Here is a 24,372-nt window from a genome sequence, read left to right as displayed (position 1 = left end):
GAGGCACTGTGTAAGCACTGTTCTCTATCCGTCGGGAGAATGAGCAATAAAGACAAGGAGTGTGATTGAGTAATCCACTGACAGTCAAACAGACAGGCAGCCTAGTACAGTCAGTGGATTACAAAGAGAGTCTGAGGGAGAGCGAGAGAGAGAGTGAGAGAGAAGAGAGAAAGAGAAGAGAGAGAGTAAGAGAGAAGAGAAAAGAGAGAGAAGAGAGAGAGAGAGAGAGAGAGAGAGAGAGAGAGAGAGAGAGAGAGAGAGAGAGAGAGAGAGAGAGAGAGAGAGAGAGAGAGAGAGAGAGAGAGAGAGAGTGAGAGAGAAGAGAGAGAGAGATAGAAGACCCAGAGAGGCAGACCTGTCTGTGTCTGGTATAGTAAACACAGTACTGTACCAGGAGGAGTCCCCTGAGGATGGCGTACACTGCAGTACAGTACACTACAGCACCGAGCACAGTTATTAGTGAACAATGGTGTGAAGTGTTGGGGGACACTGGAGCCTTCTTTCCTCTGTCTGTCTAGGGAGCACACAGAATCACCTTGAGCAGCAGCTCTCGCTGCACAAGAAAGTATGTGTTTGTGTGTGTGTGTGTGTGTGTGTGAAAGAGAGAAAACATGAAAGCATCTCAAAACCCCACATACTGTTCAGATGGGGCTGATTAAAAACCAAAAAGCCTTGATTTCCATCCACGTTGGGGATCCACACAATCACACACACACAAACGCTCACACAAACTCACACGAAAGCAGCCCCTCATGCCTTCTGTTCTAAATTTATACCCAGCAAAACAGCAGAAGGAGGAGAGGAGGGAGACAGGAGGAGAAAGAAGGTATATGGATGAGGATGACGGTGGGAGGGAAGGAAAGAGAGAGAGAGAGAGAGAGAGAGAGAGAGAGATGGAGGGAGGGAGAGAGAAGGAGGGAGGGAGGGAGGGAGGGAGAGAAGGAAAGAGAGAGAGAGAGAGAGAGAGAGAGAGAGACAGAGAGAGAGAGAGAGAGAATAGGTAGCAGATATTAGTCAAGGTGTCCAGTGGCCTGCTGACAGGGTTGGGGAAAAAAAAGGGAGCTGGGGTCGAAAATAGAGGTAGAAGCAGGTAGCATGGCTGCGAAAGGTAAAGTTTTGAGACAGAAAAAAAAGAGAACGAAGGAGAGGACGGGAGGAGGGGGGAAGAAAGGCATGATGGGAGCTCAATCGGATTTAGGAAAGAGGGAGAAAGGAGGGAGGGAGAGAGAGAAGGAGAGAGAGAGATAGAGGGAGAGAGAGGTGGAGGGAGGGACAGAAGGAAAGAGAGAGGATGAGTAGCAGATATTAGTCAAGGTGTCCAGTGGCTTGCTGTGCCGCACCACCCCTCTGATTTACTCTGCTGAGTGACGGATGAGATAGAGGGAGAGAGGGAGGGACGCTGGGAAGGAGGGATGCTGGGAAGGAGGGATGCTGGGAAGGAGGGATGCACAGGAGGGAGGTCTCACAGGCAGCGTTTAAGCCAAATTAACGGCACCTCATAAATTAGACTAACGGCCAAAACCGGTAGGGGCGGGAGACGTGTGTGTGTGTGTGAGAGAAAGGGGGTGTGCATGTCTATCTCTGCAAGTATACATGTGTCTGTTTGCATGTGTGGCTCTTATTACGAGGATGTGGACGTGTGTGTGCTTGTGTGTGTGTGCTGATACAGGGTTCTGTAGGACAGAAATGATAGTGGATGGGAGAGGTGTCTGACACCATACGTCCCCCTCTGGCAGAAGAGGAGGATTTGGGGAAGAGGGGATCGCTCTGCTTTCATCGAAGCAGCTCCATGCAGGGGCTAGGCCCTCTCCTCACACAGTCCACCTCTCTGCTTCCGGTCAGGCTCAACATAGACCTTTATCTACACTCCATCACTCATCTTTCCCTCAGGGCTACACACCCACACCTACACACACACACACACACACACATACATTCCTTACACACTTTCCCTCCTCACCAACTCCCTCTTGTCTTTCTTGTTGACCTTAGAAACGTACGGCTTTTGCAGAGGTATGTGCTACGACGGAGGATTTGGTGTTGGAGAGGTAACTCCGGTTTAACCCTGGGTTTTCTATGGGTTCACTTTTTACCAGGGTCTATCGCCATGGGATCGCAGCATGGAAGCAGGTTATGTTCGAGATGACAGATCAACAGGTATAAAAGCATTGCCTACGGACCAATCAATTCTTGAGGATCTACTCGTGCCTTAATAATGGGGCTGTGATTTTGGAAAGCCTAATTATTTACACATGAACACAGTTGGCTATTTTTGGTCAGATTTTCCATCCTGCCTTCAGCAACAGCAACTGAGTTGCTTTCAGCCTGGGTTGTATTTTTTTATTCTCCATATTTGTTTAATTTAGTATTTTGCTCATTGTGTGTGAAAATTCTATTTGAGATTGGTCACATTGAAACACTGGCCCATTTCTTCATCGCTAGATTGGGAAAACCTGGGTTGACTTAACAAGTCCTTAACCTCCTTTGTGACACCGCTTTTTTGTGATTCAGGCTGTTAGGCTTAGTGAAGCCAGCTAATGAAAGCCTATCTTGGCATGTTGAACTTGCTTCGTAGTATAGGCCTCTGGTCACAGCCAAAGGCATTGGTAAACAAACTAGAAGATAACACCTACCGTCAGTACACTACGTCCACATTCATCTCTCTTAGGATAGTATAGGTTTATAAGGTTAGTATAGGTTATTATGTGTATTAGAGGTTTAGTATACTGTATTATAGATTGTATATTTTTTTGTATTTTTAGGAGGTTAATTATATTTTAGCTTTTCATAGATGTAATCTGTGTTCTGAGTACTTATATGTTATGTTATACCAGGTTGCATTGCATTGGCTTGTCCCAAGAATTTCAGTTCTCAGTCTAACCTTGTGTTGTTTTGTGCATCTGACAATAAAAGACTTGAGCTTGAACTGCATGTATTGTCATACATGTTTTCATTTCAACTGTATTCAACTACTCACAACTGTTAGTATGTCAGCGCTGAACTCGGCATGCCCTCCCTGGAGTGCTGGACTTATTGAGGAGTGCTGGATTGTATCATCTAGTCGGGCCTGGGCCCAGATACAGATCGAGGCTTGATAGTTTGATTAAACTGTAGCCGGCCAGGGCTCTGTCACCTACATGGGGGCCTGTCTTAAATCAGGGCCAGGGCCCAGATTGGGTATTGACTTGTTGTGAGAAGACTCCATCCATCACGCTGAGAAACGATAGGGACCCGCCCCATCTCTCCGCTCAAGGTGACGTTAGGTTATGTTTATCACGCAGATGGGAGGCGTCGTGGGAGTGCACACACGCGCGGATATATCGACACACACGCGCACGTTCTAACTTGAATTCTATGAAAGAGGTGTATGTAGGTCTGGCCCACGGGCAGGAGGCCTTACGTTCGAACGAGTGGACTTGATATGCACACGGACACACACACACACACGCTCGCACACGCACACACACACACACACCTACTGCGGAGGTCTTGAGAAGTGTCTTTTGACTGTGTGCCTAATGATAATAAATGAGGCATCATGTCCATGGATTGAAGCACTAAGTCATCCGCTTCATCGACAGGAGGAAGACTGGGGGACCCAAGGTCACCTCCCTGTCACCATTACTCTCCCTAATGAGAGATCTCAAACACACAAACACAGACACACACACACTTAAGAGAACCAGCAAAAGAGATGTGTTTGCTGATGGCCTACTAACCTATTACTACCAAACAAGTATAGACATACCAGTCTAGTAGTAATAGTCTAGTGGCAGTCCGGAGAGACCAATGTGGCCCATATACTGTAAATGCCCCCATCCCCTCACATACGTACACACAAACACACAAGTGTATAGCTACCCTTCAAAATCCTGTTTTCCCTAACACCTAACCCTAAATGTAACCCTAGCCCCAACCTTATCCCTAAAACCTAGCTTAGCTCCTAAACTTTCCAACCCTTAGTGTAATTTTAACCCAAACACACATACTATTCCTAACCCTAAACCCCTTAAAGACCCTAGACATAGCACTAGACATAGGACATGTGAGGGCCAAGAAAATATCCCCACAATCATTTTTTCAGACTTCTGATCCCCACAAGAATAGCTTAACAAGCAGACATCATACTCACTTTACACACAAACACAAACACACACACACACACCATGCACACACACAAATTGGGAATTGGAAATACAAAAAAGAAGAGACTATCTGCAGATGACCACTCAGAGATATTTGATTCCTGTCATGTACTAGAGTATGAACCTTCTCCCAGACATGGGAAACCTCTCACCTCACACAATGGAGAGGTTGGAACACTTACAGTACATTAGAGCACTCTCTTCACACTTGTATGTACACCACACACACACACATGCGCACACACACACATGTGCACACACACACTTGCGCACACAAGCATATTAGAGGACAAGTTTAGACCAGAGCTGTAAAAAACTCATTTACACCACATTCAAATGCATCTCAATTAAGCAGAAACACATACAGGTGCCAAGGGAGGAGAGAGGGATGTGAGAGAAAGAGGGGGAGGGAGAGTGTGAACGAGGAAACGAGAGAGAGAGAGAGTGTTGAGAGCCAGAGAAAGATAGAGAAGTAAGGTTTGGGTTTTCTCATCTTCTCCTGGAAAACATTTTGTTTAGAGATGAATCCGATTCTGGAGGTGCGTTCAAGCGCTGCCAACTCCTAACTAACTTCAACCTCGTTATCTCAGTCTCTCTCTCTCAGGGAGCCACCAGGGCTGTCCCCGATTCAATAATGTGTGTGCGTGTGTTTGAGTATGTGTGCGTGAGTGCACCTGTATGTGTGCTTAGTTTTGGAATCTGTGTGGGTTTGTGTGTGTATGCGTGTGTGCGTGCGTGAGTGTGTGTGTGCGTGTGTGCGTGAGTGTGTATGTGTGTTTATTTGAGCCACTGTGTATCATAGCGCTCTGGATAAGAGTGTCTGCTAAATGATCAAATGTAAATCATATGCAGAGTATGTAGGTAAATGATGTGTGCCTAAATGTGCATTTGGGTGTTTACATATAGTGTGTGTGCGTGTGCGGGAGTGTGTGTGGAACACACGTGCGCAGTTGTACATTTTTAGAAAGCACAAATAACAACTCGAGAAAACCCACCCAAACTGTCACAGAGAACACAACGTCTACCATTAGCATTTCTTCCATTCTGCCATCATCTCACAGAGTGCGCCATGTGTTGAGAGTATGATAATGCCAATCACACAGTTCTGCCATAGACGCTGTCATTCTGTCAGATGAGAAACAGCCATGGACTCCAACATTCTGTCTCTGGAATTCAGCAGACCTGTTTGTGACGTCATCCTTCTACGACTCCGTCCCGTCGATCTTTTGGGCATCACAGTCATCATCGATGTAAGCCTCATCACTGTCACTGTCAAGACTTGTCACTTGGATGTGAGCTGTCAATCGTCTGATATCAACCAATGGGAGTTCTTTGAAGTGTGGAAAGCACACCCTCTTTAGGGGAATATGGATGAAAGTTCTTGATGACCCCAAAGAAACATAATAGATACTTGGAACACGGATCGAAAGGGTCCCCAACCACAAGCAGTCTCATCTGAAAATCAGACAAACTTGTTTTGTGTAAACCCTTGATAACATTTGAGAAGGAATGTATGCTGGCCAGTCATCTTAGTTATAATGCTGTTGGCCTGTTCCAGCCAAGCTGAAATAAGCATAAATGTAGTTGCATTGACAGCCATGTCAAACGCTGCCTATCAGGACTGGTCTGACGGGGAAATATATAAATATAAGCTCACAAAACTGCTTACAGGGTATTCTTCCCTGTCCGCCTGCTTTGAGTTAGCATAATCTGCCCTTCTCTGTCTCTTTTTCTGGTCTTCTTTTACACACACTATCTCGATTTCTCTCCCCTCTTTTTCTCTGTCTCACCATGAGACACACATACCCATACTAGGCCTACATTTATGCACGTGCACGCACGTCCGCACAATCCAGTGCAACACTTTAATTGCTCCGATTACAAGACAATAAAACATCAGCAAACTATTCACAAAAGCTCCATAAACAATTTATCGTGTCTATGATGTTCCTATAAAACACTCCGACCGCCCTCAACTATCCTAAGGATAGTCAGCTCAACGACAGACACAGGAATAGTCATTAACTCAAATAGGGACCATTAAGACAAACAATGTTACAGCGACTGGCAGTGAAGACGAGTGGGAGGTGAGATGGACACCAAAGATGACTGCGTGTGTGTGGGGAAAGTAACATTTTATCGTTGTGAAAGAGCTATAATCTAGACGCACTTAATTGCCAAACAAACAATAAAGCGGAAATGATCAATCCTGCCCCGAGGCTTGTGAGTTATTATGGGCTACCGCAGGTCTCAGAGAAGACATCATTCTCGAAATAGTTAGGCTACTTCAGTGATTGAACTATAAATGAACTGCAAAGCAAATGCATCCACTGTATAAATATAGGATCAAAATTAGGAGGAAAACCAGGGTCCCTAATGCACTCACCCGCCGCTTCATTCTTCCCACTCACACACTCTTCGTTCACCTCATCCCCCTCAAGACGGTGTCTCCTTCTCTACTGTCTCTCGGACTGGTTTTCGTTCATCACCTATATATTTTTTATTTGTACCGAGTACTTTGTTTCACGAAATGTTTTTTACCGGAAATTATTTATTGATCATACATAGGGTATTATTATTGGTATACAAACAGTCAATGGAAAAGAGTCTCGCTTTTCGCGCGCACGTCGGGCGTGTGAACAGTCTTATTTTAGGCGTATTTTCAGGAATTCAGGTGTGCTTACAGTAGCCTATAATGTGCATTCCAATGTAAATGATCAATGCATACATGGCAGATACAAGATCAAGTTGGAGACATTGACTACTGATGGATCCAAAAATAATAATACCTAAGTGTTTTATACATATCAAACTGTCAATGATAACTTCATAACATGATATAGAAAACTTACCAAAATATCTGTCTTAATTTTCGGTGTATGGAGAATCCCAAGGAGTTTCCTTATCTTTCTTCACCCAAGTTAGAAACAGCGATACGATCCTTCACTCCCGAGAACCCAACTGAACTGAAAGAGAAGGCAGACCACATATAAGGCTCATAGATGAAGCTATCGAGATCAGGACCAGAAAGTGAATTCATAAATTGCATCAACTTCTTGGCTGTATTTCTCTCAAGCGTGCAGATGCGGATACCTACGGTGTTATCGAGAAGACTGGAGACGAGGTGAACGCGTTAAAGGGCAAAGAAACAGCAAGAACGCGAGTCTCTCGAGCGGCTGTCAAATTTGACTGCAAACTGATGCTGATGATGCGAGCGGAGATAAGATAGCCTACTGTACGGGAGGAGAGAAATAGAGGAGTGGGGCACGAGAAAAGAGAGAGAGATAGATGTCTCTCTATCTAACCCTAACCCATATCTAGAGATTTATGTAAAATAAGATTTAGATAGAGATACGTAAGTAGCCTACATGTACATGTGGTTTATACATTTTCTTTGATGTTTCGGTTTGCATCAAGAGAAAGAGGACCCATGAATTTTGTCCAGATCCACAACATTAGCTCCAAGTGTTGAGCTCGATCACGTGATTGCTCAGAGCAGGTGTGAGTTAGATTATTGAATTATGCATTCAAGGCCATTTAGTCGTTCACCTCCAATGTAAACAAAAACGATATAACAACGTAAAAATTACTATCACATATATATGAAAATAGCATGAAAAAAACTTTTGGGTTCTCAATCCTTTGGTTGAATCCTCAACATAGCCACATCTACACTGTTCAATATTGTAAACCACAACCATCTGGATAATCATACCCTTTTGCTATTTGCCATGCATATCCCTTATATTCAGAGCATGTAAATATATCTGACTGACTTTGAGAGCTGCACATTAGGCCCACAGGTAGGACAGAGTGAATGAGGAAGTGACAGAAGGATGGAGAAGAGGTGTGTGGAGGAGAGGGAGAAGTATGGTCAGTGTCAGTCTTCAGTTCAGACCCGGGCACTGGGAGAGGAGGAGAAAGGAGTGCTGAATCCTTTCTTTTTGTGATATCCCTTTCCTGAGTCATCACTTCATCCGTCCACCTACCCCCCACCTCTATCTCTTTCTCCCTCTCCCTTTCTCTCACCTCCCTCTCTCTCTCTTTTGCTCTTTTTCTCTCTTTCTCTCTCTCTCTCTCTCTCTCTCTCTCTCTCTCTCTCTTTTGCTCGCTCGCTCTCTCTCTCTCCCTCCCTCCAGGAGAGCCTCTTCTGTTTGTTCCAACGCTCAAACTGATGTCTGCAGTATCCACTTCTCTATTTGCAGAACATGTGGGAAGATGAGTGTGCATGTGTTTGTGTTTGGTGTGTTTGTATATACTGTAGGTGTGTTTGGGTGAGTGTTTGTGTGTTAAAGAGAGGGGGACAAAGGAATACAGCAGAGAAATACAGACTGACGGAGGAAAAGAGAGAAAGAGAGGGTGAATGTACCACTGTTTGAAGGTAAACTTGTGTGTAGTTGACACACACAGATCTGTATCTGTAATTGAACACAAACTTACCAGAGTTGAAAAACAAAAGAGAAAGTCACTTCCTAAAGTCAATTAATCAATAAGGCAATTTACTCATCTTCAAATCAATGATGGTATTATTTGAAAGGGCAAACTGACAAGAAGGTCAAACAGGAAGTGTAAAGAGAGAAACAGTTCTTATCAATAGATGTTCACAAAGGTGATTCTAAGTAGAACTTTCCTAAGTGTTTTCGAGACCAAAGTAAAAATAATGGAAACAAATGGAAAGGACACTCCAGAGGTGTGATGTCATGCAGTATACGTCACCAAGCGATCTGAGGTGATCAAATGGTGAGCGCCCAGCTCTTACTGAAGAGGCACCACTGGCTACATGTTGCCGGCAGTCTGAAAGTCTGTGAGTGCCTCTCTTCATCCTAGGAGCTTTATACTCCACAACATCATCCTGCCCGGTCGACAAACCACGAATGAAGCAAGCTATCAACGCACTGTACTGTACACAGGTCGTGAGGCGTTTATTGTGCTTCTCTACAGCCATTCTCGTGACTTTATAAGTATTCAGTTCTACAACGATAAAGGCAGGGCTGCATAATCCTAGCACACTGTACCACCTGGCACTGCGCCACGTGTGTGTGTTTTTAGACACGTCCAACCATCCTCCTCCTCCTCACGCTCCTCATCTTCTTTCTTCTGCCTCTGGAAGAAAGAGAATACAACAAAGCCCTCCACAGACGTCTTGACGGTGATTTGCTTATGAGGTTGGCAATAATCTGAGAGTCTGTGTTTGTGTGCGTGAGAGCTTGGGTGTTCATGTTTGCAGCAGGAAATTCCAAAAGTAGGCCATACAGACCACCCAGCAGTTTGAAAGCTCAGGGGTACGAAAGCTACATGATCTAAATAAGAAAAGTGCATTTCAAACACCATTAAGAGAAAATGATAGGCCTACACAGAATACACAGTAATACACACATACACAAACACACACACACGTAAACAAACACAATTTGCCTACAGCACATTATATTGTGCTCAAATAAAGACTTCAAACATTTAATCACATTCATGCATGCGCAATGATATTTCTGGTCTGGTATTCATAAGTATTTACTGTGGGCACACCTAAGATCAACAGCTATTTCATATAGCGGGGAGATCTCAATGACAGGTTCAACCTGGCCAGTGTGTGTATGTGTGTGTGTGTGTGTGTGTGTGAAGCAGAGAGAGTGATGAGCTGCAGAGCTAGACAATATTGATCCAGGTTAGAGTATAATGGATATGAATGGGATTAGCCCTGATTGGTTTTGACTTGGTGTCTTGATTTGCCCTTTGCCCCCACAGTGATTTAATTTAAGGAGTATGTGTGGTGTGTTTGTGTGCGTGTACTGAAAGTATGTGTGTGCTTAGGGGAGCGGGGTCATACAGTCACCATGTTCAATTTGTCTTGACAATTCTGTGGCTTTATCCCTAAAGCCATTGCATGTGTGTCTGTTGTTAAATACATGACATTTAACAATGAGATCTAAATTCTGCGTTACCCTTTTTTTTAAACACTCGTCAGGCTTAAGGGGTTGGGGATGGAGCATTTACTGTTGGGATGAAAACCTATTCAAATTAATGTACAAAAAACGATTAAATGATTTTAGAACATTTTTAGGTGATGTCAGAGTTGTATGTTCTATTATGGTTTGATGTACTCTAAGATCAATTTAAAATGTTAAGATCTACTATGAATTTTGAGATTTTTTTTTGTAAGCACGACACTTGTGCACATGCACACTACCCTTGGCACCACCGGTTTTCAAACATAGAATCGCTTGTGGGTGGAGGGGTGATCGCCCTAGGGGCTCTTTACCTGGTAGGAAGACACACGCCAGTTCTTGGGTATTCTCTATAGAGATGACCAGGGCTATCAATAAAAACATATATCAATGACCTCATATCCTTTGCACACAGGTCCTCCCTTCACTTTTATAACTCCATCTAAATATTGATTGTTTCATTCCATTACCAACATTGTGCCGAGACAAGATGGCCACTCTCAGTGCCTGTCAAATGTTTTATTATTTTAGTAATAGAATTTTTGTATAAACTGTATGATGAAAATGTTTAGTCGATGAGATATACCTTTGACCAAAGGTTAGAAACAGTGTTAGTGCTATGCTCCTCCTGTGAGATCTGACTTGAGCATCGCCCAGTTAAATGGACCATAGACAAATGAATCGCTACACCTGTGGTGTTTTACAACGCTAGGCTGGTTCATTTGCAAAGCAGTGGACCTGTTTGCTTATGCGGTGTGAGAGGAAGGAGGAGAGGAGAGAATTAACAGATTAAAGGGAGAGAAAAGAAATAGAGAGAATTAGGTGTGGAAGGTTAGACTTGTCTGCGTCCTCAGATGTGTTGATCTAACTCTGAGAGGACTTTATAATCTTGCTCTTTCCCACGTTAGGAGTTTGTGTGTGTGTGTTTGTGCGTGTGGAAGGTGGGGTGGGGATGTAGAAAGAGATAAGAAAAGAAGATGTGAGAAAGAGGAAGGTGAAGAGATACAATTTGAAAGAAGGAAGTCGAGGGATATCAAACGAAACAGTGAGTGGGATGAGAGAGACACAGAGACAGAGAGGACGATAGAGATGGAGAGAGAGAGAAAGTGAGAGGAAGAGAGAGAGAGAGCTTTGAGAGGAGTGACACAGAACTGCTCTCACCTAGTTGGAGATGAGTCACAGGACTGAGAGCCGTTAATTACGCCCAGGGCTGAACCAAAACGCTGAGAACAGGAACAGCTGTCTGCAAAATTTACATATCACACACTGTCTGAACAAGGGAGGGAGGGAGGGAGGGAGGGAGTATGGGAGAGAGGAAAAGGAATGAGGAGGTGAGAGAGGGCGGGCCGAATGATAGAGAGAGTTGAGGTGTTAGGGTTTAAAAAAGAGGGAGGGTTGGGTAAGAGGGGGAGGTAGAAAGAATGAGGGCAAGGGAAGAAAAGGGAGGTTGGAGTTAAGGGGGAGAAAAAAGGGGGAAGAGTGAGATAAAAAGAAGTTGGTGAAAAAACAGATGGTAACAAATGGAATGGTTAAGAGAATTGTACATACCAATGTACTGTTTATGTAATGGAAAGGTTAAGTGAATCATACATAGTCAGATATCTATGTAACTCAAAAGATAAGATACAATTTTACTTCAAATAGTGGTCTGGACTGTCATGGTGTATGGTAAAGTTAGTGCTGGGTTAAATGGACTTGCTTTGACTCTTAAAGGCAAGAGACAGCGAAATTAACATACAGCTGCCAAGAAGCTAGCCTGCAGCTGCACTTGTAGCTGTCCCTCCACCCCCCCAAAACAAGCAAACAGTTTTTTGTGTGTGGAAAACCCCAAACCTAAAGATTTCTTTAAATGGGTTGTACCCTTTCACTTATACCATAATGCAAGACGCTAAATCCACAAACCTTGACATAAATTAACTAACAAAATGGCTGCTCAAAGACTTTTCGCAATAGACTAAGAACACAATATTTGTTGTTCGTCGCCTCAATCCTGAGCTCATGAGATCTATTCTAGCCTCGCTCGTCGTGAAAAGAAACAAAAAAATGCAAACAAAATGTGCAAAATGCAAACATGCAAACCTTTTTTTTTCTCCAACGCTCACCAGTACGCTGCCTGGTGTTAGGTGAAAGATAATTGTACTGACATTGTTCTAACTAGGCATACAGGGAATCAACTCACATTTAAATGGTATGTCATTGAGTTTCTCTGTTGTTTGATTTCAGTGTTATAAAAACAACTGTAATACTCTCACGTTGAAACTGCACATGCAATATAAAGAGATAGGGTTCTAGTGATACTGTAAGTGTAGGATATTGAAGGTGTTAGCATTGATTTGATCCTCAACCAGGAATTTGTCCGGTGCAATCTACTGTGAGATGACACGAGAGAGACACAAAATGTGTACATTTATCTGTCCAACAACAGACTAAAGTCTCACATGCCGAGGATCAGACATGTCTGATTCCCAGAAAAGTACTTAAAAATCCTACTGCAGCCCACTATGCATTATATATACAGGTTCTTGCTGTTTAATTGTAACTTGTCTAACTACATGCTCTTATTGTTCTACCCTTTGGGACTAATTTGGTTTCACAATGCATGCTTCATGTTTGGCTACCCGCAATGTTTGGGGCTATCTCGTTGTTATGATCAGTGACCTATGCACTTTTGTAAAACTCTCTTGGAAGTCGCTTTGGAAAAAAGCATCTGCTAAATGCATAGATGTAAATGTAATGTAAATGTATTACAGTATTGTGTCCCACAGTATCTCAGGGCTATCACATTGATCTCTATGGACCAGGCTACAGTTTCAGTCACTGGCCAGGTACACTCTACCTCATCCCAATACAAAGACAGGAAGGGAGATGTCAGACACACAGTAAAATGACAGGAAAGCGACAGAAAAAAAGAAACTCCACCTCTATAAATCAGAACGTTGCATCTGACAGCCTGTGATGGAGGGCAGGGCTGAGAAGCGGTGACGCGGTGCCTAATTTGTCGCCCCCCAGAGATTTATTTGTTGTGATTTCCATTTCGAGTCTGAACAGCCATCATGGGGTGTGTGTGTGTGCGTGTGTTTGGGGGGGGGGGGAAGACACAATAAAAAATGTGTGTGCTCCACTCCTCAAGTGGCAAGGGCACGTCACAGCTAGGACCGTGAGATAAACACAAATGAGGCCACTAGGGTGACCACAAGGGCCAGTGTTGTTCCCTGCATGCGGCTGGGGGGGTGCCGAGTGGGGGAGCCTGAGTGGGTGGGGAGGGGCAAAATAAGAGGCATGTATTTATCTTATTGTGTATTTTTTATGTACTGTATATATTATTTAACTAAACACACAATTTAACTTACACATTTTATGTACAAATGTATAGGGTTTATAAGAAAAAAGTATGACATTGTACAGTAGTATAGTATAGTATAGTATAGTATAGTATAGTATAGTATAGTATAGTATAGTATAGTATAGTATAGTATAGTATAGTGACACAGCACAAAAGTGTGGATTCAGTTTGAAGATCATGACAGATTCATAGACAAGATGTTATCAGCTGACATGAGTGAGCAGGCACAGTCATTATGAAAATCAAGTGTGATGTGGAGTGGCTCTAATGCTCCAATCCAGCCAGGCACATTTACACAGCAGGTCAAACAGGTGCCAACGCTTTCTTGGTGCCTTAATGAACAACAATGAGCAATCATCAAACATTTAACAGATCAAACATCTACGTAAAGAACATCAACAATACCAATATATTGTTACTTACATTAGGATTAAAGCTCTGGGGAAGAAAATAACCTCTGCACCTATGAAATCTAAAAAGCTGGAAGTAGGACACTGTAAATGTGAAATGTTTACAGTGATTCAAGGATGCTTCGATTTCCATTGACCATCAACTTTCATTTAAGCTATCGAATGCAAGAACATTTAAGATCAGTTAGACTTCCCCTCTCTGTCTCAGCATCCCCTGATGCAGGGAAGTTTCCCAGCTCGGTGGATGAAAACGAATGGCTGAACAAACCCAATGGGCACAAGCATTACAATGTAGATCGAGGCGGCAAGAGAGAGCTGACTTCTGCTTAAAAAACTGTGAAAGATTAAGAGTAACATCAGTGGTAAGTAGTTGACAGCCATGACCACAGTGATGAGCAAAACGACTTTAAACGCCCTCAACTTTGTGTTTGCCATTTCTCCATTCCTGTCCCCCTCCCCTGGTGCGTTCTGCCTCAGTGCTCTGAGGATCAGAACAGAACAGATAAACTGGATGGAAAACACGATACCTACGTAGCCCAGGTGCAAATACAGGACATGAGTTAGAACATCAAGTGAAAAGATGCCAACAGAGTACCCAAACACCCCCACCCAGGTCACGCCAGAGCAGACCACCTTGTACCTCAGTGGTTTATACCTGAGAAAAACGACAGGATGGACCACCGCCAAGAAGCGCTCCACACAGATGCAACACTGGAACATGGGGCGACTAACACAGAGAAAAACACTGGTAAACACAATGAGAGTCATAAAATGCACGTCTGAAAGGTATGTAATGACATTGAAAATGCTAGCTACACAAGACAACGCCTCTGTGATAACTAAATTGAGCAGGAAGATCTCTGAAGAGGCCACAGCCTTCCCAGCTCCCATCAGCATCAGCCACAGGATGTAGACATTGGTGGGGAGGCCAAGGACAAGGTTGATAACATTGCTGACAAAAGTCACGAAAATATTTTCTGATTCGGTAAGTAGCTCAGAAAAAGTAGGCAAGTGATTCAGTGTTGAAGTGTTCATGTCTTCACAAAGAGTCTTCACAAGTCTTAGTTTAGCAGAAATCCAATATGTTGAATGGTTACCTAACAATGTGAAGGCAGATAAAACATTGTCCTTGAATCTTTGATTACACTGATTAGCACTGAAGCAAGACTACAACAATTTAATAACTTGTACAGAATCTAATGTAGTCTATGTAGCACACAAGGTATTCAGACATGTCTTACCAGGATTAGAAGTGTTGTCTTGTCGTTAACAAAGTGGTAAATGTTGTGTCTGAAGACCCATTCAGTAGCTCAATTCAAAGTTGTTGTGGGGTTGCATGAGGGAGGGAGCAACATAGCAGATAGAAAAGTATGGTATAGAATGTACATGTGCTTTCCTGCCATTCAGAATACATGGCAGTGTCAAGTCTGTACACTACATTTCTATACACATCCAGAAAGCGTACTCCCGAATAATACAGTGCACATTGTAACACCTGCATACTGTGTCGTTCCTGTCCAAAAACAACATGGGAAATAGTCCAGAACAGATTTGCAAATGATTTAACATGACAGATGGCCATTTGCTTTACTTTCCAGGAAGATACAGTGCTGAACAAGGAGATAAAGAGATATATTGGGAAATTGAATTGATGTGCAAAAGCACAAATAAAGCACGATAAAGATACACAAACTATGAAGTGAAAATGAGTAACTGTGAACAAATAAGAGTGATTTAAGTAGTCCTTCTCAGCCTACATGCAGAACACGCCACAACATGGAGAACAAATCATGCAATCGTGCAGTTCCTGGAAGTGAGGGTTCAAATGTATTATTGGGAAGGAGGCTGACGATAGGTATAACACGGATACCTTACTATCCTCTTCACAGACCTGTAGTACATCTGTGACACGGGGGAAGTTTTCTGGGGGGAGAGAGGAGCAGTTCCCTAAACTGATGTTCATCTTGGCAGAGGTTCTGTTGTTGTTCCCAGTGTGATTATGTGTGATTACGTTCCAAGGAATCAGCGTCTTTGGATAAAAGATATAACAGGAAAAAGAAAGCTAAAGAGAAGCATTAAATATTTCTTGGTAAGATAACATGTGTCCAAGGATTTCTGGAGGAGTGGCTGAGAATGAGTCCATACAACTTCCATACAAATATCCAAATATACAATAAGCTGACAGTCTGCACTTTAATCTCATTGTCATAGTATTATATCAAAAGCATAATGGTACTGGTCATCAAAATGACCAAAATGTATTTTTGTCCCATTACTTTTGAAGAATGGTACAGTATTTTACAGCCTAATCAAATTGATCAAATAATAATGATGACATTTTAAAATACCTGGAAAGATGGAATGCCTTGAGTGTTTTTTAAGACTGTAGAGAGATTACCCTGTTTAGTTTAAATACCCAGGTATGTCCAGCACAAGTTTCTGTAACATAACTCTAAGAGGCAAATTCAGAGGGACACATGCATAACCAAAGTGTTCTATGTTTCACAAAGGCCAGATGACCACTGGTTTTCCTAAACAAAACTCACGTGTTTTGGTCAAGACTAAAACAAACATATAACATAGTTTTATGAATAAGGATATAAGGTTGTATCCTAATTAACTTGATACAGATCAAATCGTCCAAATGGTATTTTAGAAGGAACATTTATTGAGACAAATTTGCATCAGGTTATAAGGTTAAATGTGTACATCAATAATGACAAAATAGGTTTCTGTAACATATCTCTAAAAAAGCAAATTCAGGTGATCAAGAACAACCAAAGTTTTGCATAGTTACCATATGTGAGACTACTGCTTTTCCTAAACAAAACACGTGTTTTGGTCGGAACAAAGCTGCAAACTGATTGGAGGGGTAGGCCAACAAGATTGTTCTTCCTACAGGTTAGACTGGTGTCCAAGGCAGAAACATTTAAAGAGATGTAAAACAAACTGAAGAAGTTATCAGGATCAAACATGATCTGGAAATAACCATGTAAGAAACATCCTGCTTTTTATGAGTTAAACTAATCAAATTCATACCAACTTAATCCCCAATGTTAAGTGAAATTGAATGAGGCATGCGAGGAGAAGCAGTCCTTTTTCTCCCTCTCAGGGTCTCCTGATACAAAACACATTCCCTGCCCTGTGGAGGTATAGGAGAGGCTGGACGAACCCAGTGGCCACTGCGAAGATAAAGGAAACAGAGAGAGACACATAGAAGGTGGGTTCATTCACGTATGACCGGAGGGATACGGTCACCAATATCGGAAGGCAGTTCACGACGAAGGACGAAGGCAGAATGATGATAATGATGGAGAAAGCATTTCTCTTCATGCTGTTTGACCCGTCTCTCTCCCTGGCCCCGTCTCCTGGTCCAAGACGTTTCAGAGCTTTGAGGACAAACAGGCAGCAGAACAGCTGGACCAGAAACACAACTAGGTACTGACCCATGTTGAGGTAGCAGAACATGGCAGATAATGAAGTACAGAGCCAGGCAGCTTGATCCGATGACCCAAACCCAGACCGAGCCCGAGCAGACTACCTGGCACCGAAAGGGTTTGTACCTGAGGAAGACCACGGGGTAGACCACCGCAAGGTAGCGCTCCACACACATACAACACTGGAACATGCAGCAGGGGCGTGTCCAGACATTTTTGATAGGGGTGGCACAAGGGGTGGCCCGCCTCTGACTGGGCATTTAGCCAATCATATTTTAAGATATTGGGGTGGCCAATCAGATTTCAGGGGTGGCCCGTGCCACCCTAGGCCACTCCCTGAACACGCCACTGACATGCAGATGAATCCTGTGTTGACTGCCTTGAGGGATAGAGAGCACCATTGAAAACATAATAGTCCAGAAGAATGAGGATGTCAAGCAGGCAGTAGAGGCTCTTGGCCACAGCCTTCTGCTCCAGTCAGGATTAGCTTCAGCACGGAGATGTTGGTGGGAAGGCCCAGAAGGAAGTGGACGACATAGCAGAGGGAGAATATCAGCACATCCGCCTGAGGGTTTAGACTGCTGGAAGAGAAGGAGGCGTACGAGATGTTGTCTACAGAGGTGTTCATGTCTCGGATCATTAGGATGTTGGTTTATTGGTGTTCTTCAGCTTTCCAGCCCTCCATCCCTTTATATCTCTTGTTTCAGACACGTTGCCATGGCAATGATTACCCAACCGGAACAGGAATTCTGAGTATGCAAAAAAGATGGTCCCACAACTTGTACAGTATGAGTGGATGAATAGATAAGCTGTTGGATGAAGGGCTGATTCAATTTGATTTGTTCCCCCAGCCAAGATGTACAGTGCCATTGAAGTCTTTAAATGAAAAGAGAATACATTATTAAAAAAACATTTAATTTGATTGGTAAAAGACAATAAATAACAATCTCAAATGTCTCTAGTTGGTGCAAGTAATAAGTAACTTTAACATTGCAAAGTGGCTTTGTGCGGCTGCAACAATCACTGTGATTTTGTCTGATATTTGATCTAAGGGTGTAGTTGTTTATTTTGGAATAAGTTTCACAAGACAGTCTACTTAGAGAGAACAAAGGAAGTGGAAGATTCTTTCAGCATCTCCAGTCTTACATCTTTGAGCATGACAACAGCCAGAAGCACAGTGAGTACTACAGTGAATCTACTCTACTCAGCACTGTGTAGACAACTCTAATCAGAGTATGCATCTGCAACCCAACTCACCTGTCTTCAATAAGTGAAAAAAAAACAAATGTGGTTCATTGCCCAGAACCTAATTTGTAAATGCTGGAGGACCTACAGATCTACAGAAATACATGTAACTACATGTAACGACATGCCCTGGATGCTGTGTTGTCAATTTTGATGTTTTGTGTCTAATGTTTGCTCCTCGTGTTTATATATTGATTGGTTGTGTTTATGATTTGAAAGCATTGTTTGATTTTGAGCACAGGTTAAATGATTTAGGGAATTGTGTTTGATTTTGCCAGAAAAGTCATAGGTTTTGGAAATTTAGTTTGAATATTTGATTTTGTGTTTACAGTTTTGAGAAAATGGGTGACTGTTTCAAGAAATGTTAGCAATCGAGAAAACCTGTAAATAAAAAGTGCAGATGGATCTTGGTGGTATTGCATTTCCGTTTTGGCACTCGGCTTGGTCCATTGATTTAATTCAATTACCGTAGCTCCAGTCAAAATATCTCAAACTGTCGATCTCCCCCAGATGTTTTCTGTTCTCAACCTGGCTCAACATAACTGAAGGATTTTTGCTGAATGTTGCTGATTTTGAAACAAATGCAAAATAGGGAAACTAGCACCCAATTATTTTGCTTACATGGACGGTAGGAACTCTTGGCAGTTACAGGTATGGTTGAAGTTAGCCCAAAGATAGACGGTGATAGACAGATGGTTCATCCAATCAGCAAGTATTTTTGAAAGTGCTTGAAAGTTTCCAAGGATGATTTATCAGAAGGTTATGTGTGACAAACCATCTGACAAGTCAGGTTAGCTTGGTACGTGGTAAAAAGTCGTAATGCTCTAAAAAAACTGGCTAGGTGCAACGCTTTTGGTGTGACAGTTCCATCTGTTGTTGTGAATGAATAGACAGTATCAACCCTGAATAGAAGACAACCAAAATGTGTTAAATGTTTCCAGGGAAAAGAAAAACATCTTATATTCAGACCTACACTATTAACTATTGATTAATTCTTTACAAATTCTTCATAGTACGTAATTGTTCTAAAGTGTTGTCGCTAAAGGTGCTGTGTACAAATTTGCGCAAAACTTAATTTTTACCATGAAACGTGTGTGATGGAGGTATAATGTCAGATATGAGAGTCATATATTAAACTTTAGGAACTCACATTAGACAATCAAGATTGTTACAGACATAAATGACAGTTGTTTAAGTGTCAGCATTTTATATAAACAATAAAGTTCGCCTTCTAGTCCTAGAAAAGCTCTACATCAAGCTTCACACAGCTCAGCGAGCCACATTTACAACACAACAATCTTCAGTGAGGCAGTGGAACTGCATCCAGCATGCAAAAACAAGTCATTCTTTCAAAGTCTCCTGATACAAGGCAGTTTGCCAGCCCTGTGGAGGTAAATGACAGGCTGGACGAACCCAGTGAGCACAATGGTGGCAAAACAAACAGACAAAACCAAATAAAAATCATCGGGCCTAAGGTAGGACTGCAACGGGACAATCACCGCTATTGGAAGGCAGTTTATGACGAAGGACAGCAGAATGATGAGAATGATGGAGAAAGCCTTTCTCTTCATGCTGTTTGACCCTTCTCTCTCCCTGTCCCCATCTCCTGGTCCAGGACCTTTCAGAGCTTTAAGGACAGACAGGCAGCAGAACAGCTGGACCACAAACACAACTAGGTACTGACTCATGTAATAGTAGAAGAACGTGTTGGAGAAAGACATATACATAGCCAGGCAGCAGGACCCAATGATCCACATATACATGAATCCAGAGCAGACCATTCTGTACCTCAGGGGTTTATACTTCAGAAAGACCACTGGGTAGACCACGGCCAGAAAGCGCTCGAAACAGATGCAACACTGGAACAGGGGGCGACTAGTGCAAATGAATCCAGTGGACAACACCCTCGCATGGTAAAAGGAACCCATGAAATAATGAAAGTCCAGCAAACCCAAGATGTTCAGCAGGCAGTAGAGGCTCTCGTTCACAGCCAGGTTGAGGGCGAAGAACTCGGAAGCCATCTGGCCAGCGGCTCCGGTCAGGATCAGCTTCACCACATAGATGTTGGTGGGGAGTCCCAGGGTCAGGTTAAGGGAATAGCAGATGGTGAAGAGTAACTTGGTCACATCCATGAAGTAGTTAAGATTTCCATAAGACATGGAGATGGTTGAAATGTTCCCCGTGGAGACGTTCATCTCTCCAGCACCTTGGAATGTTGCTTGTTAGATGATCTGCTTTCAGCTTTCAGGCAGTCATGAATACAAGAAGAACCAAGAAGAATAAGATCAAAATGACAAACGCTCCCTCACAGAGATCTGTATTGCACAATGTAACATCATCATTCTTTCTTTCTTCTCTAACCATTCAATGTAATTTGAGGAATAGCAGATTGAGGGTTTACCTGCGTTGACCTGGACCTTCTGGACCTTCTCCTATGTTTATCGTTGCTCATATTCTGCTTGAAAGTCTGACTCTTATAATAACACTTGGCCAGGCCAATGTTCAGCCATGCTGAACCAGATTCCTGATTATGCAAAAGGAAATCTTGGGATTTCCATTCCAGCCTGCAAGGCCGGATGTTCAAGGTACAGGATATGAAGGTCGTCTCGCTCTAACCAAAGGTGACCACAGATGAAGCCAACTCCAAAATCCATGATGTCAACTGTCCTTTTCTCTGTCATTTATCCAGTTCTGAACACGTCCTCTTTGTTTCTTGGGTCTAACAGTGTTGATGCAAACACAAACTGTGATAACAGATAACGCAACCTTTGCTAGATGGCTTAATATCATGTGGAATCCATGATATTTTGAACATAAATGTAAACATACCACATGAATCGACGTGTCGAAAGCCAACACGCAGAAACATCAGCAAATTCCAAGTGTTTGCTGGTGTTTTTTTACAGCGTGGTCTGATACATCACATTAGCACTGACTAAATGTGAAGAATCCACTGAGCAAAGGTATGTCATCTGTCACCAGATATTCTTCAATCATGCCCTCCCTCCCTCCCCCCCCCCTCAGCCCCCTTCTTCTTATCATGCCTTGTGTTTTTCTGCTCCGGCACAGGAGCAGAACCTCAGCTTTCATCTCAGCACATCACAGGGCGTTTTGTTAGAAGCTGGTGTTTTTCCCCCCTATTATACATTTCATCTCTTTTCATTTGTTTTCTTTATACTGTATATTTTCCATATTGTAAAAACAGACAGCTGTCTCGTCTTTGATTTGTAGGATGAAAGTCTTCCTGGTGTGCTCCAGCTAACTGGTTTACTTACATAGGTGAGATATCACGGGCCCCCAATCAACACATGCACACACACACACACACACACACACAAGGGCATAATGTGGAGATGCACATGCACTGCACACATATTTACGCATACACATTTACCAAGGAAACCAACGACAAAGACAAAAACAGAAGAGTGCTGGCTCGACTACTTTTCAGAGGGTGTTTTTCAGAGAGGGTGAGAAAGCGAGTGGAGGGGGAGAAATCTGTCATCTCCCTTCCTCGTGTGTGATGGAGGTATAAATAGCAAAGTCAGTTCTCTTAAAGTCAAGATGAAAACATATGCTTTGTTTTCCAGCGCATAGCCATGGTAGGTCTTTGCAAACAGCCGGCACGGAGAGCGAAAGATCCCTGATGTTTCCTGAAGACAAGTAGAGGAGGAACAAACACAGATACAGCCTGTATACAGGAAAATGGGAGCCTCTATTTGACAGACAATGGGCCTATCTCTGGGGACTGCCAATATCGTTTATTTAAAGTAGAAATTTGATTTTATTACTTTGGTTTCGTTTTAATCGGGTAAATAGGGTGTAAACTATGGTGAAAGAAAGGGAAAATGCAAAACAGTCATCTTACCATCTTTTTTTGCCTTTAATTCACCTTTTTATCAATTCTATAACCTTTGTTGGAAAACATGCCAATATCAAGAGCAGTCATACATTTTAAGTCCAGGTTTTTGAGGCTGGCAAATGAGCATGCATAGCCCATGTTGTGAACATGAACTGATGCCAGTGAGAGCACCACTGTTGATGACTATGAGGATGGCAAAGCTTATTCATGAGTTTCTTATCAGATTCCCCAAGCCTGTGTGTTGTGTAATTGTCTAATCAACATCATCTAACACATACTGTCTTTGTTCTCCTCCTTACAAATTCTGATGGGTTCAAAGGCATGGGAAACTGTGTGTGTGTGTGTACATGTGTATGTGTATGTGTGTGTCTATCAGGGGACCAATTACATCTCTGAGTTGCACTTCAAATGAGGCTCATCGAATCAGTGCCCCTCCTCGATTTTGCCTCGACGGAAATTGAGGAAAGTGAACTGTAGCCACACACACAAACACAAACCCACACACACACCACACCACATTCCTCTGTCGAGACTAACCCAAGCACCACATCCACGGATGTGGTATAGTTATGTAATAGATTCTCTCTGATGCACCAGCTACTTTGTATGATAGGTGAGGCCGAGGCTGGCCTGGCCAAAAGCCCAGCACGACACTGAACTGGCTCAACACACAGTTCTTAGGCGCTCACTACCCGCTAAACATCAAACACACACGTTCCAAGACCCCACCCCCCCAAAAAAAACAGAACAAGAAAACAACTCTAACTGGAAAATATATTTTTACCGCTTCGACACCCGCACCCGCACGTCTAATGAGAAGGAGAAGCAGTCGTTCGGAAGACAGCTTAAGATGAAATTTAGCCCTGGCAAGTGCACGCTATGTCAACACATGAATCCATAAACACAGCCTACCCTACCACCAGTAATCCCTGTATTCAATAATCCCAGTGAGGCTGATACAGTAATACTAATCTCCTCCTCGTTTTCCTAGGGCCAGGGCATTATTCCCAGGTAAGCCCTATTCCCATGCCGTGCCCAATCCCTCTCACACACGAGATGCAGGCAAGGAGGTTCAGAAGTGTGTGTGTGGGTTGGTTGAGAGACAGTGTGTGTGCGTGCATGTGTGTGTGTGTGTGTGTGTGTGTGCGTGTGAGTGAGTGAATGTGGGGCGGGTGGGAGAGAGATAGAGAGAGTGTGTGTCTGTTTGTGCCTGCCAGCCTCACTATGAAAGCCCTAAGGCACCCTGACCCATTTCTGCCTGGGAGCAGCTCCTTTATCAGACCTGATACCAGCCACCGCACCTTGAAAGACTTTTAGTTTGTGTTCACTGATGCAAACACACACACACACACAAATTGCTGTGTGCCAAACGTGGCTTTATCAGCTTGCAAAAGCAGCCAGATTGACACACACCCTTACAGATTTGGTGGAACCACTCACAGTTGTACAAACATGATTTAACCAGAGAGAGAGAAAAAGAAGACAGACAGACAGACAGACAGAGAGCAAGAGAGAGTGAGAGAGCGAGAGCAGGATAGAGTGTGAGAAAGAGAGAGGGGGGGAGAGAGAAAGACAGAGATAGAGAGAGAAATCCTAATGATTGATGATCGGACTAGAATATCCGCAGCCACAGCAAATCAGACAAACAGGTTATCTGGGGCCTCGAGGCGAAACAACTTTCAGATGCCACGGTGGGTGCTTAGGATCATTAGCTCTCACACCATTTACACACGTATGCATACACACGCACACACACACACATGTTCTGCTGAGAAGGCAGGTGAGCAGACCGTCAACAGAGCAGAGGAAAAATTAGTCAAAGGAGCAGCTAAATCTAAATTCAGTTCTGTAGCAGAACAGTAGGAATAGAGCCCAACAATTCTTAACATTTCTAGAAATTGACTTCACAGTAAAGGAGACCTTTCAAAGCACTACATAGCCACAGCTTGAAGACCTTGACACATTCAGCAAGTGATACATCATCT

At 43.1% G+C, this 24,372-nt stretch overlaps 2 protein-coding genes across 2 annotated transcripts in view; both read right to left on the bottom strand.

Moving 5' to 3' along the window:
- The window catches only part of ptprdb (protein tyrosine phosphatase receptor type Db), a 79,523-nt gene extending 72,194 nt beyond the window's left edge, over positions 1-7,329 (bottom strand). The window contains exons 1-2 of the mRNA XM_047044443.1: positions 7,243-7,329; positions 6,998-7,111 (exon numbers count right to left, since the gene is read on the bottom strand). The gene's annotated coding sequence lies outside the window, so the exon portion shown is untranslated. The remainder of the gene's footprint in view (positions 1-6,997; positions 7,112-7,242) is intronic.
- Positions 7,330-19,630: 12,301 nt separating this feature from the next.
- LOC124483907 (P2Y purinoceptor 6) lies at positions 19,631-21,046 on the bottom strand. The gene is made up of 2 exons (XM_047044499.1): positions 20,927-21,046; positions 19,631-20,766 (listed from the first exon to the last, which is right to left on the bottom strand). The coding sequence occupies exon 2, from the start codon at positions 20,718-20,720 to the stop codon at positions 19,875-19,877; it is 846 nt and encodes a 281-aa protein (XP_046900455.1). The 5' UTR covers positions 20,721-20,766; positions 20,927-21,046; the 3' UTR covers positions 19,631-19,874.
- Between the last annotated feature and the right edge of the window lie 3,326 nt (positions 21,047-24,372).

This window comes from Hypomesus transpacificus, chromosome 22 (genome assembly GCF_021917145.1).
Source record: "Hypomesus transpacificus isolate Combined female chromosome 22, fHypTra1, whole genome shotgun sequence".
In the NCBI taxonomy this organism is placed as follows: domain Eukaryota; kingdom Metazoa; phylum Chordata; class Actinopteri; order Osmeriformes; family Osmeridae; genus Hypomesus; species Hypomesus transpacificus.
The sequence above is the reverse complement of the archived record's forward strand: the minus strand, read 5'-3'. Positions and strand labels throughout refer to the sequence as shown.

Bases quoted from the DNA above. Each gene is read 5' to 3' on its own strand.
- LOC124483907 (XM_047044499.1), bottom strand. From the start codon at position 20,720: ATGAACGTCTCCACGGGGAACATTTCAACCATCTCCATGTCTTATGGA.